This window comes from Acinonyx jubatus, chromosome C2, assembly GCF_027475565.1.
Source record: "Acinonyx jubatus isolate Ajub_Pintada_27869175 chromosome C2, VMU_Ajub_asm_v1.0, whole genome shotgun sequence".
NCBI classification, from domain to species: Eukaryota; Metazoa; Chordata; class Mammalia; order Carnivora; family Felidae; genus Acinonyx; species Acinonyx jubatus.
The window spans coordinates 154716538-154730995 of record NC_069384.1 but is presented as its reverse complement, the minus strand read 5'-3'; the positions used below and the strand labels follow the sequence as shown (position 1 = coordinate 154730995).

Below are 14458 nucleotides of genomic sequence, written 5' to 3'. Positions count from 1 at the left end.
CTGTGCTTAGCAATTTTTTGTATGTGGATCAAATTCCTTTCCACACGTTCTGAATGATTCAGGGCCACAAAGTGCCTCTTTACTCTCCTGTTTACATTTTTGCTCTCAAAATAATGCTTTAAACTGTATATTTTGAGTAGCAGTACTCAATTAACAGTTTCCCTCCAAAAAATGAGCAGAGCATTGCAGTTGGGGTGAAAGGATTTGGGGTCAGATTATCTGGATTCACATTGTGGCTAAGCCATTTATTAGCTGGGTGAACATGATCAAGTTACTTAATCTCCCTTAGTATTTGTATCCCCATCTGTACAGTGGGGATATTAACAGTACCTACTTCATAGGTTTGTTATGGAAACTCAATGAGCCAATATATGTAACGTGCTTTAAACAGCACCTGGCTCTTAAATGCTATCCAAAAATTTGCTAACTAAAAAACTCTATATAAGTTGACTGTTTGGTATTTCATATGTACTTTGCCTTGTATGATGGGTGCTTTGCATTGGTGAGATGAAACCCAGAGCAAGAAATCATTTTTCTTTATTGAGACTGTCATATTTATTGTCTAGACAATTGCATTGAACTCCTAAGGGATCTCATTTCTAACCTCCTCTCTTTCCAGTTCATCTTCGCTACTGCTGTAGTTTTGGTCATATCTCTAGATTTTCCAAAGATTTTTATGGCTCCCCATTTCCATTATGAGACTTCACTAAGTTGTTTTTTTTTTTTACAGAAATGCCTTTCCTAATTACATAGGAAAATGAATATGTGCCCCAGGATATACAAACTGAAACAACTAGGCACAAGTAAGAAGTATCCTTGAATTATAGGCACCTAAGATTTTATGTCAGCTTTACGTTCTAATCCATTATGTGGTCATACCTATTTTAACTTAGGACACATTTTACATTTCTTGCCATCAGGAAAGTTTTCAAAAGATTTTTCCTACTGTTTCCTTGGTTAACTGATATGAGCTATCGCATCAAGTACCAATTTTGGATAATTAGACTGAATAGCAGAGACCTGACAGTTCCTATCAGGCGATTTCTTTTCGCTACAGGTGTCACAATATTTCTCAAATCCAGACAGTTAAAAATGTATGGATATACTTTTTTAACTGCTTTAGGAGCTATGTGGGATAATCATTGAGTAGAAATGCCCTGAATGCTGACAAAGAGGAAGAACAGTACATTTTCGGACTACTGTTGCTTAAAATTTTAATAAATCCGTCTTCATGCTAACAGGTTGTAGTGTCACTATTCTTAGGATTGCAAGCAATAGAAACTCAACTCAAACCAGCTGACACAGAAAAGGGACTCCATAGCTTAGTAAGTTTAAAGTCCAGGGTTGCAGATGGCTTTATCTGTGCCTCTGTCTAGGAGTCCAATGATCAGGGCTTTGGTTCTCCATTTCTAGGGCAGGGTGTTTCCACACGGCGATCAAGATGGTGGTCATGGTAAATTGTGCAATTGAAAAGAGCTCATTTTCCCTATTACCTCTAGAAGAAAGTGCCAGAGACAGACCAGCTTTGTTCAAATTTTCTCACTTAATCACTGGCCATGTGGGTGGGATGCAGTGATTGATCAAAACTTGACTGAATGCCATACCCGTGGCAGTTTGTCAGCCTCTCAGCACTCCGTATCCCATACCCCTGGAGTGACAAATTCTTCCCATGTTCCCAAGGCTGTGGGGTTTCCCGTACACAGAACTTCAAGTGACAAACCTGGGTGGGGCATACACAGCAGGACAGTTAGTCCCACCACTGCATCATCCAAAAATGGATGGGAGACAGTGCTAGGCAGACCAGACCTATAGTGACCACAATGCGCCAAGAATCTAATTGCCTGTGGTTTATTGGCAGACCAAACTCATTTCTGATCATTCCAGCTCCCTTGTTATCTTAGAATACTTGCCAAGTAATGTTTTTTTAGTGGGGAAAAAAAAAAAACCTGACAATTTTTATTTATGCCAGTCTTTTAAATCTGATGTAAATGAACCAAGAGTCTTAACTTATAGTTCCACCATGAATTCTCATACAATTCAGATTTTATTTTCACTTAGCAGCCTTGTCATGTGCACTGAAAATACTGGAATAACTTTCTAATTATCATTTGAGAGGCTAGCTTTTAAAATGAAAATTAACTCAACTTTGTAAGATAACTTTATCAGTAAAGTGGACATTTAAAGGATTCATTCAAGTCAGCAAAACTAAAAGGCAGCCTACAGAATGGGAGAAGATATTTATAAACAACATATCTGATAAAGTGTTAGTACCCAAAATCTACAAAGAAGTTATCAAACTCAACACGCTACAAATATTTGTAGGCACCCTACAAACATGATTTTTAAACATCACTTCAAATGTAAATGGTTTCAGGCAATTACTGTTCATTTTTCTCAAAAACTGGACGTATCAACCTATAGGCTTATTCACACACCCACAGTAATGGAAATTTGTATTAAAGTTAACATCTGATTATATCCTGTACACATTTTAGATGAACTTCAGTTTATTAAAATGGTGTTTGGAATGTATCACTGTCAAAATAATTATAGGGAGATTTGGGTAGTTCTGTCAGTAACATCAGTAATTTCAGGTTTTCCTGAATGGCTTCTATTCTCACTGTTTCAAACTTATAACTGAAATTTACTCCTTTTAATACTCTCTCTCCCTCTCTCTCTGCCCCTCTCCCCCTCAATACACATTCTCTCTCTCTCAAAATAATAAATAAATAACTTACTGCTTTTAACCATTGATTCTATTTCTATTTGAAAATACAATTTTCAATATTTAAAAAGTATTATAAAGATAGTGTGGCAGTCAGCCTCCAAAATGGTCCTCATCCTTGCCTCTAATGAAGGCTTGGAGCCCTAGTTTAGTACCTTCCCACAATGACTTATGTGAATCATAAGACAATTGTGTAAATGATGGTGTCTGACTTCTGATTTTAGGTCATAAAAGACATTGCGACTTTATCTGTGGCCTTGGATCACTCAACCTTGAAGGATGTCTGCTGCTTTGTCAAAAAGACAGCCAAGCAGCCCTGTGGAGAAATTCAGGAGACGAGGAACTTTGGCCAACAGCCATGTGAAGGAGAGCCTCCAACACCGGTCAAGTCTCCGGATGACGATGCAGCCTGGCTGACATCTTGCGGCTTCATGCAAGAGCCTGAGCCAAAACCCTCCAGCTAAGCCAATCTCAAATTCCTGGCCCACCAGAACCTGTAAGATCATAAATATGTGTCATTGTTCTACATTATTAAGATTGGGGCAATTTGTTACTCAGCAATAGGTAACTAATACAGAAAATGAGACAGAAACCAAAGTTTCAAAACACAAATTTTTTAGTACTTTTTTCTTATCAGAAAACTCACCACTAAATGAAATAGGAACATGCCATTTGGAATAAAACATCCATCACAGGCAACTAGGCAGGAATTGATTTTATGGGAGTTACTGGATAATTTTTCTGTCATGACATTTTTTTAAACAGTCTTCTATTTGTTGAGGAATTTATTTTTGCAAATACCAGCTGGGCGGATCCTTGCAGATGGGGCAAGAAATTGCACACTAATGCTGTGGCTCTTGGTGATATTTTCATGGTCTTTTTTTTTTTTTTATGTTTATTTATTTTTGAGAGAGAGACAGGGCGTGCGTCGGGGAAGGGCAGAGACAGAAGGAGACACAGAATCCCAAGCAGGCTCCAGGCTCTGAGCTGTCAGCACAGAGCCCGAAGTGGGGCTCAAACTCACGAACTGCAAGATCATGACCTGAGCTGAAGTCAGAAGCTTAACTGACTGAGCCACCCAGCTCCCCAAATGGTCTTTTTTACCATGATCTAATCCATCTTTGACACATTTGACAGAAATCCCTGGTAACATCAAAGCACCAAATTTTCCAATCATTCATTGCACATAAAACTGTCTACTTTTCCAGGTTTTTATGGAAAACAAGAAACTGACTACCATGGAAAAGTGGTATATTATTTATTTTCCTTTCTGAATACATGTGACAAAACCTTTTCGGGGCTTACAAATTCTGACAAGAACTCCCCCATGTAGGTCCCAAGGAACCAGCTGAACTGGCCTGGCCACAATTACTAAGCTCAGGCTGTCATTTCCTGCCTCTACATCCAAATTCTTTCTTATCTCTTGGGATTCCTTCTCTGCTTCTCCTTGCTGAAATCATGCTCATACTCCCATTCACCTCATTTGCTCATATATCAAGAAACTTCTCTTAAATCTGCCATATAAGAGTTACTTTTTCCTACCTTGGACCATACCCTTTTATGACCATTCCCACATTTAGCATTGTAACATACATTTTTGACATTGGGAGTTTGGAGTTAAATTCTAGGAGAATTTAAGTGCCTTCTGGATTTGCGTTATTGTCTATAGAGCTTAAGTCAAATTCTTAAAAATGGTAGGAGACTCGAAGGTATTTTCCAGTTGAAGGGTTACATAAATAAGTCTTTCTGCACCTCAGGGACATAGTGGGAAGTTAGGAAAATTGACGCCATTGGTGGTACAGAGCTGGGCAGAGCCCTCCTGGTAGGCAGGGTCACAGCAAATCCACAACCCTCAGTGCACGTTCTACCCAATCCCCACTTTAACTCCCAGCCCCCTTCTTCAGCAAAGCATTCCACTCACTGGGAACGCACCTTTGAGTTTTTTACATCAGAAACCAATGAGAAAACATTTACTCACAGAAATAAGTTTACAGCAAGTGGTGCCGAGACAGGTAGGTCTATTTCATCAATTATTAATTTCCAGAGCAATCTATGAATACATATATTCAAATGTATTTGCTACATTTATGAAGCTTTTTCACCTCCTGATGGATTTAATTTGATCTTTACCAAAAAGAAACAAAAAGTCTTTGGTGCTGGTGATGGGATTTGACTTTGCCCTACTTACAAGTTATGAACTTAGCCTGTTGCTGTTTCACAGACTCCTGGGTCAGAGACCAGAAACTTCTTACCCATTGCACAGTAAGTTACAAGAGCTTCATGTTTGCAATGATTCCCCTTCGCCTCTCAAATCTCATGAGGGTTGAGGTTGAGTTACAGGAGAGACCTGGAGGTTGGCAATTCTTCATTTTATAGCAGGCAGTAAGCAAGACTGTTCTTTGTCCTGGAGGGAGACATTATTTCATCCCTCAAGGCTGCTTGCTGCAGACATCACCCTGAGCAGTAGCCCAAGTACACAGTGGTCAAGGCCTTGCATTGTTGGCATACCCAACAGGACCCGTGGGGCTCATGGAGGAGTGTCTCTCCCAATAATCATTATTAATCCCCTTTATTTAAACAAAACACGGGGGGTGCCTGGGTGGCTCAGTCAGTTAATGGTCCATCTTTGGCTCAGGTCATGATCTCCCAGTTTGTGTGCTGCCAGCTCAGAGCCCGGAGCCTGCTTCGGATTCTGTGTGTCCCTCTCGCTGCCCCTCCCCCACTCGTGCTCGCTCGCGCTGTCTCTCTCTCTCTCTCTCTTTCTCAAAAATAAATAAACATTTAAAAAGTTTTTAATAAATAAATTAATTTAATTAAATAAAATGAAACACTGAAGCTCAGAGACGTCAATAGATCACTTTATTTACCCAGCTAATAATATCAGAGTGTCTGTTCTCTCCTTCTAAATTGGTGCTACTTTCAATAGACCTGCACCATCTAATATGTAAAATGTTTTATTAATGATTTTAATTTTGATAACAAATATAAATTATTTGAACCTTAATAAGATATTGTTAAATATTATAAAATTATTCAATATAACCTTTAAAAAGATTGTCACCTATAACCTTATTAAATGTCACTTAAAAATATTACCACATAAGATATTATGAAATGTAATTTGTATATTCTAAATATAACTTCACATTTCTTTTTCCTTTTTAAAATGTGACTACTAGAAAATTTTTAACTGCGTTTATTTTATGATCACATATATATCATATTTCTAGTGAATAGCACTGCAATAGACCATATTTTCCTTTTCGTCCCTTTTTTATTCCTTATTTTCCTTGTAATCCTTTGTTCCTAATCTTTTTTCTCATTTTCATTAGTTATAACATATACATCGCAAATGCACCATGTACTAATCTTACGTGCACAGCTTGCTGAATTGTTACCTATGCATTCTCTGCTCTAATCACCATTCATATCAGGAAGCAGAATGTTCCCTCCTACTCGATACCCACTGACTCCCATTCTTTGTGATAACTTCCATTACCATTGGTAAGTTTTCCCTGTATTAGGACTTCCCACAAATAGAATCCCTGTTTTGTGTCTTGTGCTCAGCACAGGGTTTTTGAGACTCATCCTCACTGTTGAATGGACCAGTAGTCTGTTTTTTATTGCTTTGTAGAATTCCACTGTATGGCTATAGCACAGTTATCCGGTTGCCAGCTGGTGGACACTTGGGGTGTTTCCAGTACAGGCAATTATGAATAAAGCTACTCTGAACATTTGTGTACATACTTAACCCCTGAGGAAGGATGTGATCTACATCCAGTGCCCCCTCCCACTCTAGTATTTAACACAGTGCCCTACTTGATGGATTTTTGGTGAAGTATGGTTTCAAACTAGCAGTGATTTGTCTCTTGGCCTTCAAATGGAAAATAAAGTCCAATGTCATAACAAAGTCTGCTCAGAGTTTCCACTATCATCACAAATAATGAACAAATGGGTCGGGAAGTCAGTCTCCTGTATTTAAATGATCTATTTCAGTCTTGTTGCCAGTTAAAAATAGAGTTGTGCTCCCAGATACATTTTAGTGACTGATTACGAAAGAATGTAGATGTTTCCTACACTGTTTTTTTCCTAAGAGTGCTACCCATTTTCTTCATCTCCTTATCCTTTCCTTTTCTTTTTAACAGTAATTCAGAGAAAGGCAGATCTAAGCGGAAATACTATATAGATATTCAAAGGAAATCTATGTTATACGAGGAGTGTTATTATTTTGGTAGTTAATTCCAAAATTTTCTTTTTCATTTTCTTTCCTCTAGGATTATCTATCTGGGAGACAACAGAAGACAGACATCCTAAGTTTTAATCATGGATCTGAAATCATGAGCAAGCCTGGAGATTTAGCTTCTGAGCCTCAGCTTTCTTGTCTCTAAAATGGGGATTCAATACCTTCCATACAGGAGTTCTTGGAGGATTAAAAGACAGAAGTCAAGCTGAGCTCTTCAGGCAACAGCCTTTGTGAAGCCCAGTTCTCATTGGACCAGGCCTTCTTCCTACATGAGGTGCTTTTTGTGTTTCCTGTTGTCTTTCTGATAACTTGGGTATTGGCAGGGATCTGTCTGCCAAGTTTCCTAAACTGTGTACTCAGGCATCTCAGGGTACAGCAGCAAACCCACCTAGAGCAGTCCAGGACAATTTTATTTTATGTTTATTTATTATTTTTGAGAGAGAGACAGGGTGCGAGTGGGGGAGGAGCAGAGAGAGGGAGACACAGAATTCAAAGCAGGCTCCAGGCTCTGAGCTATCAGCACAGAGCTCTATGCGGGGCTTGAGCCCACGAGCTGTGAAATCATGACGTGAGCCGAAGTGAAGTTGGACGGTTAACCGACTGAGCCACCCAGGCACCCCCTGGGATATTTTAAATTTTAAAGGGAAACAGTGAAACTTGGCATCTGTCAGACATGGCATGAACTATATCGGCCCCAGGAAGTTTGCAGTTTCAGCATTAAATTATGGTACATTTCTTTCGTTGATGTCATACCTTTGCAAGACTGTTTTCTGTGGTTGCTGTGACAAAAAGTAAATGCTACGTGGAAATCTGTGTACAACAGGTAGAAGATAGCAAAATTCCATCTGAATCCAAGGTTTGAGAAATTGCAGTGACCAAGAGGTAAAGATATCTCATTAGTACCTAAGTGGGGTTATTTAAAAATGAAATAAAAATGTATTTTTCTCAATTTTTTTGTGTATTATTTTTCATATGCCTACTAAGGTCTTAGGATATGGAATATTCATTAAGTTGTTTGGATCTTACTACATAGTAGGTGGTATTTCTTAGGTATTTCTTTTGGTCTAGGGGTATGTGAAAAAGTGACTGAGATACTAAGTGCTGTGAACTAACTTTGTTCTAAAGATGTTTAACCTAGGATAGACAACAGTAACATAGAGGAATATGTAGATTTTGTAGTAGGTATGTAATAACAAATGTTACAACAGTCAGACTAAATTTGTGGATAAACTATTCCCCAGGAAACCACTTCTTTAATTAGCTAATTCCTGTGTATCCTCAAATCTCAATTAAAATATAACCTGTTCCAGGAAGCCTTCCCTGATTTATAACTCTCCTACTCCCATTCTCAGGGCCATCTAGATAAGGAACCTGTCATCTAGGTTTCCAAAAACACATTGCTTATCCCAACATAGCATCCTAGGATCTTTGATTTTTTTGTCTCTGTTTGAGTTTGTGGAGGGTGGAGACCAGATCTAAATGAATTTTGTATCTGTTGAATCTGGCACCGTATTTAGCATGTAACAAGTGCTCAGAAGGTATTTGTTGATGAACTAATAAAATGTACACAGGTATACATGGGTAATAGTAACCAGTGTTTACTAAGCATTTTATAGGTACTCCCAGGGTTATTCAAATGTCATCGTATTATCTTCTAACTTGAAGACGATTTCGTTTTCTTGTTACTTAAAGACCATCTAGTGTGATCTCTGAGTTCAGAAAGGTGAATGGAAGGCTGAGAGCAGCAGTCACTTTTGGTTATGGGAACAGGTAGGGCTCAACCTGGACTCCAGGGCTCCTACATTTTATCTTTTTCCACACCACGCACTACACCTGGTCACCGGCAAATAGAGTATAAACTTCTTGCGGACAGGATCCTCTTACGTTCTTCTGCAACCTTCATGAATAGAACTTTTAGGCACCTGAGGAATAGTTACCACAGTTTACTTCATTGAGCTCCAGTTTCAGGGAAATTATAGCACTTATTGATGAAAGAGACTTTAAAATACAATGTGAAACACAAATATGGAAGAAAAAACCCACACGAGTCACCTGGGTGGCTCAGTTGGTTAAGCGTCTGAGTCTTGATTTTGGCTCAGGTCACGATTTCTCGGCTTGTGGGATCGAGCCCCTTATCGGGCTCTGCGCTGACAGCATGGAGCCTGCTTGGGATTCTCTCTTTTTCTCTCTCTCTGCCCTCCCCCTCCTGCTTGCTCGCTCTCTGAAAATAAATAAATAAACATTAAAAAAAACAAGAATAGAAGTTAGAGCATGTATTATTGTTGTCATTGTTATTATTTTGTTTTATGAACATTTCAATTATCAACATGTCAATTTTCGTTGAATTCATTCACTTGTTCACCTTAAATTGATTGAGCCTCCGTTATTTGCCAAGCCGCATCCTAGGGAAAACACAAATTATTTTGGAGCTTTTTGTGTACTACCCAGATATTATACAAATAATTACTAAATTGTGGTTGGAAGTAACTGGCAGGAAGATAAATACATTGTGCATTGAGAACATATTAGGGACCACTCCACACTCACTAAAACGGCTAAAATCAATAACCCTTACCTTACTAAATATTGTGGAGAATGTGGAGCAATTGGAACTTCAAGCACTGATGGTGAGAGTGTAATATGGTCCAGCCACTTTGGTCAGCAGTGAAATACATACTTATCCGAAAACTTAGTAATTCCAGTCCTCGGTATTTACCCGAGAGAAACGAAAACATGCGTCCACACAACGACTTGCACAAAACTGCTGATGGTTATGGCCGCTGTATTCATAACCATTCAAAAGCTGCAAATGTCTATAGTGAACGGGTCCACAATTGTACGGCTTCCATACAGTGGGCTACTACTGTGCATAAGGAGGGCCTACGGGCACACCAGCAGTACTGGATGAAACTCAAGACATTATGCTAAGAGAAGGAAGGCTGGCTCAAACGAGTACAGATGATGCGAAGTTGTGTGACGTCAAAGGACGGGTAAAAACTACGGTAAAGCGATAGAAACCGGATTAGAATTGCCTGGGAGTGCAGTGATGGGAGGGTGCTATTCTCTGTCGGTGCTGTGGTTACCCTGGTGGCTGAATCTGCCAAAACTCATGAACGGCACACTTCAAATAGGTGTATTTTATTCCATGTAAATTAAACCGGAGTTAAAAACAAACAAACAAAAACAAACAAACAAACAACACGGTGACCCAACCGATGAAGGTGGCAGGGAGCAGGGGTCACGGTGCTTTTCTAAGAGGAAGTGTGCCGGACGGGGAAGGGGGCTTTCCAAGGGCCAGGAACTTGCCGCGGCGTTGATTGCAAGAAGCAACCTTGGAAGCGACCTCTGTTTTACAGGCGGGGACGAAGATGCCGCGGCCGCCGGGCCTCGGCCAGCCTCCAGAGACAGGCCGAACCGGCCGGGGCCCCGCTCCCCGCTCCCCCCGGCAGGGCCGGCGGGAGCCGCCGCGGCGAAGTCGCAGGCGGGGGGGGGGGGGGGGGGCGGGCGCTCGCCGGCGTCGCGCCGACGTCACGCGCGTGCTGACGTAGCCGGCGGCCGCGGCCTCTAAAGCGGGCTGGGTGGCGGGGGGCGCCGAGTTTGACTAGTTTGGGGGCCGCCCGGCGCCTGGCGCTGCTCCCGCGGCCCGCCGCGCCCCGCGAGCCGCGCGTCGGCCGGCCCGTAGCGGCGGGGAGCCGCACCGGCGGCGGGGCGGCGCTCGGCGCAAGTTGGTCCCCCGCGGGCGGGCGGCCGGGCGGGCGGCCATGGAGCCCCGCGGCATGGAGTACTTCAGCGCCCAGGTGCAGCAGAAGGACGTCGGCGGCCGCCTGCAGGTCGGCCAGGAGCTGCTGCTCCATCTGGGCGCCCCCGGCGCCATCCCGGACCTGGAGGAGGACCTGGGCCGCCTGGGCAAGACGATCGACGCGCTCACCGGCTGGGTGGGCTCGAGCAACTACCGGGTAAGCGGCGGCGGCGGCGGCGCGGCGGGGCCGGGCACGCCCTCCCGGGCCGGCCCTTTAATCCCGGACGTGCGCGTCCCGCCGGGCGAGCCCCCCGGGGTGCTCCTGGCGCCTCCGAACCGCCCCGGGAACGGGAAGCCTGTGGGCTCGGGGGTCGGCGGGGTGGGGGGGGGGGTGGTCCCTGGGCGCGCCCCCGAGCCGGGGGCTTCGTTCCCACCGCGACCGAGTTTTCCCCCGGTTGTGGAGAGTGACAAATTCAGCGATTCCGCGACACGATGCGGAGTTACTTGGCATTAGGACACAGCGTTTCGCCTCCTGTTTCAAACGCATTGGTAATTTGCATACACAAAGCGCTCGAAGACTTTTTGCATTTGTACGTACCTGTGTCATCGCTACTTGGAGACGGAGGACATTAGGATACGATATTCTTAAATTCAAAAGAGTGTGTTAAATCAGTCTCTCTTATTTAGTGATTGTTTAGCCTGCTTAATCTTGTTTCTTTTCTTTATTGCTTTTTTTTTAAAAATAAATTTTGAGTCTGCAAGGTTGTGCTCTTTGTCTCTAAAAGCATCTTTAGAGCTTAATCAGGTGCCTGATTAAGTTTACTGTTAAATCTAATACAAAGATGCTGACCCCAGGGCATTAGGTGTTTGTTTTTCATTTATTGTGGACGGAAAGCAGTTACATGCTGTTAACTCCTTTTACCGTAGTTGAGGACCGACTCGGATTTGAAACCTGTGTCTTAGCAGGTTAGCTGATGCCGGAAAAAAAAATTATACAAGCAGGAATGAGTGTTTTTGAAGAGCTGGTAGGAGGTGGGCTGTGATGTAGCCACGTTGAGACCAGGCAATTCTGTAATGAGCCTGTACCGTGGTTTTTAGCAGTTATTTTTCTTTCGAGTCTTCTGGTGGCAGTGTTGCTTTAAAATGCGAGTTCAACTCTGGACGCAGTGATTCTTCTAAGTAATTTATACTTACAACCCTGTGAATAGGCTGTACTTTGAAAGCTTTACTCTCATGGAGTAGAAAGACAGACTCTACTGCTGTGCAGATTTAATGGTGAAGTTTAAACATGAGTTTTGGAAGGGGTTGACTTTTACAAGGATAATAAGCTGTTTGAGAATTAACCAGTTTGATGCTCTGTTGCATACTAGTTCGTCATTCTTTTGTAGAACTTCAGCAGAAGTTAACATTTAATATATCAGTACCATTTGGGAGCAACCACCTAAATTTACTCACCATGTCAAGGCATATACCCACTCAAGAGAATTGATTTCATGTCGTAACATAGGCTCTTGTAGAAAAAGTCAGCTCTTTGGTAGGGCTTGCTTCTTCCCTTCCCAGCGAAGGGTGTCACCTACGCAGCCCGTGGTGAGTTGGCTTTGGGCCATTTCACTCCTCAGATGTACCATCTTCCACAGTAGCCCAAGTTTTCTTTAATGTCTTTATGCACTACTTGCACTCAGTGCTGTATTTTCCTTTCAACTGGTCCATAAGAACTAGAGTCTATCCAGGATCTGATGCAGGCTCTCATCTCTTCACCATTCTGTCCATGCTCCTTACTAGATGCTGTAGCTTGAGACAGTTTCCACAATCAGAAGATAACTGCCAAGGCTTCCACGACCTTAGCCACACGCTCCCTTGTAGCTATGCCCATACCTTCTGCCATCTGCTCTGTTACGTGAAAGAAGGGTCTTTCTCGCTTCCGTGGTCTCTTGCCTCCTTAAGGACATTAATTCGTCAATTCTTTCTCCTTCCCGAATCATTAGTTCTCTTCTTTCTACCGAATGCTGCAGATAAAACCTTTTTCTGGCATTGTTAGAGGGCATTGGGCTTTGTTTCTTATTTGAGTTTTATAAAGTAAGTTACCAAACTAGGTCGTCATTTTTTACCCAAGATACAATAAAACATATTTGACTCTTTTGAAAAAAAGCGTATCGTGGAATTTTTTGAACCTACACACAAATAGAGAATTGTATTTAAATTTCAAATTATGCTGAGCAAGTTCTAATTTTCTTCAGATTTGATACTACTTTACAATTCGTCTTAACAGCCATCATTACTTCCATAAATTTGAGTGATGGTGCTGTATCCTGGGTGGTGGTCTAGACCCCGAGGATCCCGCTGTGAGGAGAACTAGCAAAGCTTATTCATTTAACTTCATTTGGATATTTATTGAGGACCAACTACAAGCAGACACTCTTCAGGCACTTCAGATACAGTAGTGGAGAAAGAAATCCTTTCCTCTGTGGACTTAGGTTCTAGTGGAGGCAGGGGACAAACAAGATAAGTAAAACCTACAGTATGCTAGATGGTGGTAAGTGCTTCAGAGAAAACAGCAGGAAGGGAATAGTGTTGGGCAGGATGCAGGTGTTGGAATTTTTTTTTCAATATATGAAATTTATTGTCAAATTGGTTTCAAGTGTTGGAATTTAAAATTTTTTTTTTTAACGTTTATTTATTTTTGAGACAGAGAGAGACAGAGCATGAACGGGGGAGGGTCACAGAGAGAGGGAGACACAGAATCTGAAACAGGCTCCAGGCTCTGAGCTGTCAGCACAGAACCCGATGTGGGGCTCGAACCCACGGACTGTGAGATCATGACCTGAGAGATCATGACCTGAGCCGAAGTCGGATGCTTAACCGACTGAGCCACCCAGGCGCCCCTCAGGTGTTGGAATTTTAAATAGATGGTCATTGGGGCACATGGGTTGCTCAACTGGTTGAGTGTTTGGCTCAGGTTACCATCTCATGAGTTTGAACTCTGCGTCGGGCTCTGTGCTGACAGCTCAGAGCCTGGAGCCTGCAGCCTGCTTCAGATTCTGTGTCTCCCTCTCTGCCCCTCCCCTGATCGTACTCTGTTTTTGTCTGTCTCAAAAATAAAGAAACATTAAAAAAATAAAAAAAAAAACCCACATGGGAAAGTCAGATCCTTGCCCTTATGATGGAGATTCCATTAGAAAGAGAAAGGCAGAAGGGGGGGTGCCTGGGTGGCTCAGTCGGTTGAGCATCTGACTTCGGCTCAGGTCATGATCTCGCGTTTTGGGAGTTCGAGCCCCATGTCGGGTTCTCTGCTGACAGCTCAGAGCCTGGAGCCTGCTTCGGGTTCTGTGTCTCCCTCTGTCTCTGCCCCTCCCCTGCTCATGCTCTGTGTCTTTCTGTCTCAAAAATAAATAAAACATTAAAAAAAAAAGGCAGAAGGGTATACAATGTAGATAATGTCAGGTAACAAGTGATTGTAATCAACTGATGTGGATGGAATGAGGCTAAGATGAGACTAGTTGGGGGTAGTCGAGAAAGTGAGGTGAAAATTGCGTATAGACATGAAATAAATGTAGGAGTGAAGAATGATTTAGAGGAAACTGCAAATGTGTAGGCCCTAGTTCTGCGAGGAAGATAAAGAAGGACAACATGGCTAGAGTTTACAAGCGAGAGGTGTTAAGAAAGATGAAATTGAGGAGGCAGGTGGAAAGGGCCCTGTAGGGTTACTCTAAGTCAGTGGAGGGGTGGCTTCCCTCCACTGAGAGTGGAGGCG

General features: G+C 42.4%; 1 protein-coding gene and 1 long non-coding RNA gene across 41 annotated transcripts in view; both read left to right on the top strand.

Annotated features, from left to right (window-relative positions):
• Positions 1–8682, top strand: part of LOC128315348 (uncharacterized) — a 76886-nt gene extending 68204 nt beyond the window's left edge. For 2 of the 4 annotated variants that reach the window (XR_008298104.1, XR_008298106.1), the window contains 2 exons: positions 2950–3221; positions 7000–8682. This is a non-coding gene — a long non-coding RNA (uncharacterized LOC128315348). Of the gene's footprint in view, positions 1–719; positions 804–2949; positions 3222–4862; positions 4988–6999 lie in introns of those variants that run through there. The other 2 variants (XR_008298105.1, XR_008298107.1) reach the window with 2 other exon arrangements.
• Positions 8683–10535: 1853 nt separating this feature from the next.
• The window catches only part of CLASP2 (cytoplasmic linker associated protein 2), a 178265-nt gene continuing 174342 nt past the window's right edge, over positions 10536–14458 (top strand). For 11 of the 37 annotated variants that reach the window (XM_053221762.1, XM_053221756.1, XM_053221750.1 and 8 more), the window contains exon 1: positions 10538–10924. In XM_053221762.1, the coding sequence (XP_053077737.1) occupies positions 10730–10924 (195 nt within the window). In that variant the 5' untranslated portion in view covers positions 10538–10729. Of the gene's footprint in view, positions 10925–14458 lie in introns of all 37 variants that reach the window. The other 26 variants (XM_053221751.1, XM_053221754.1, XM_053221745.1 and 23 more) reach the window with 4 other exon arrangements.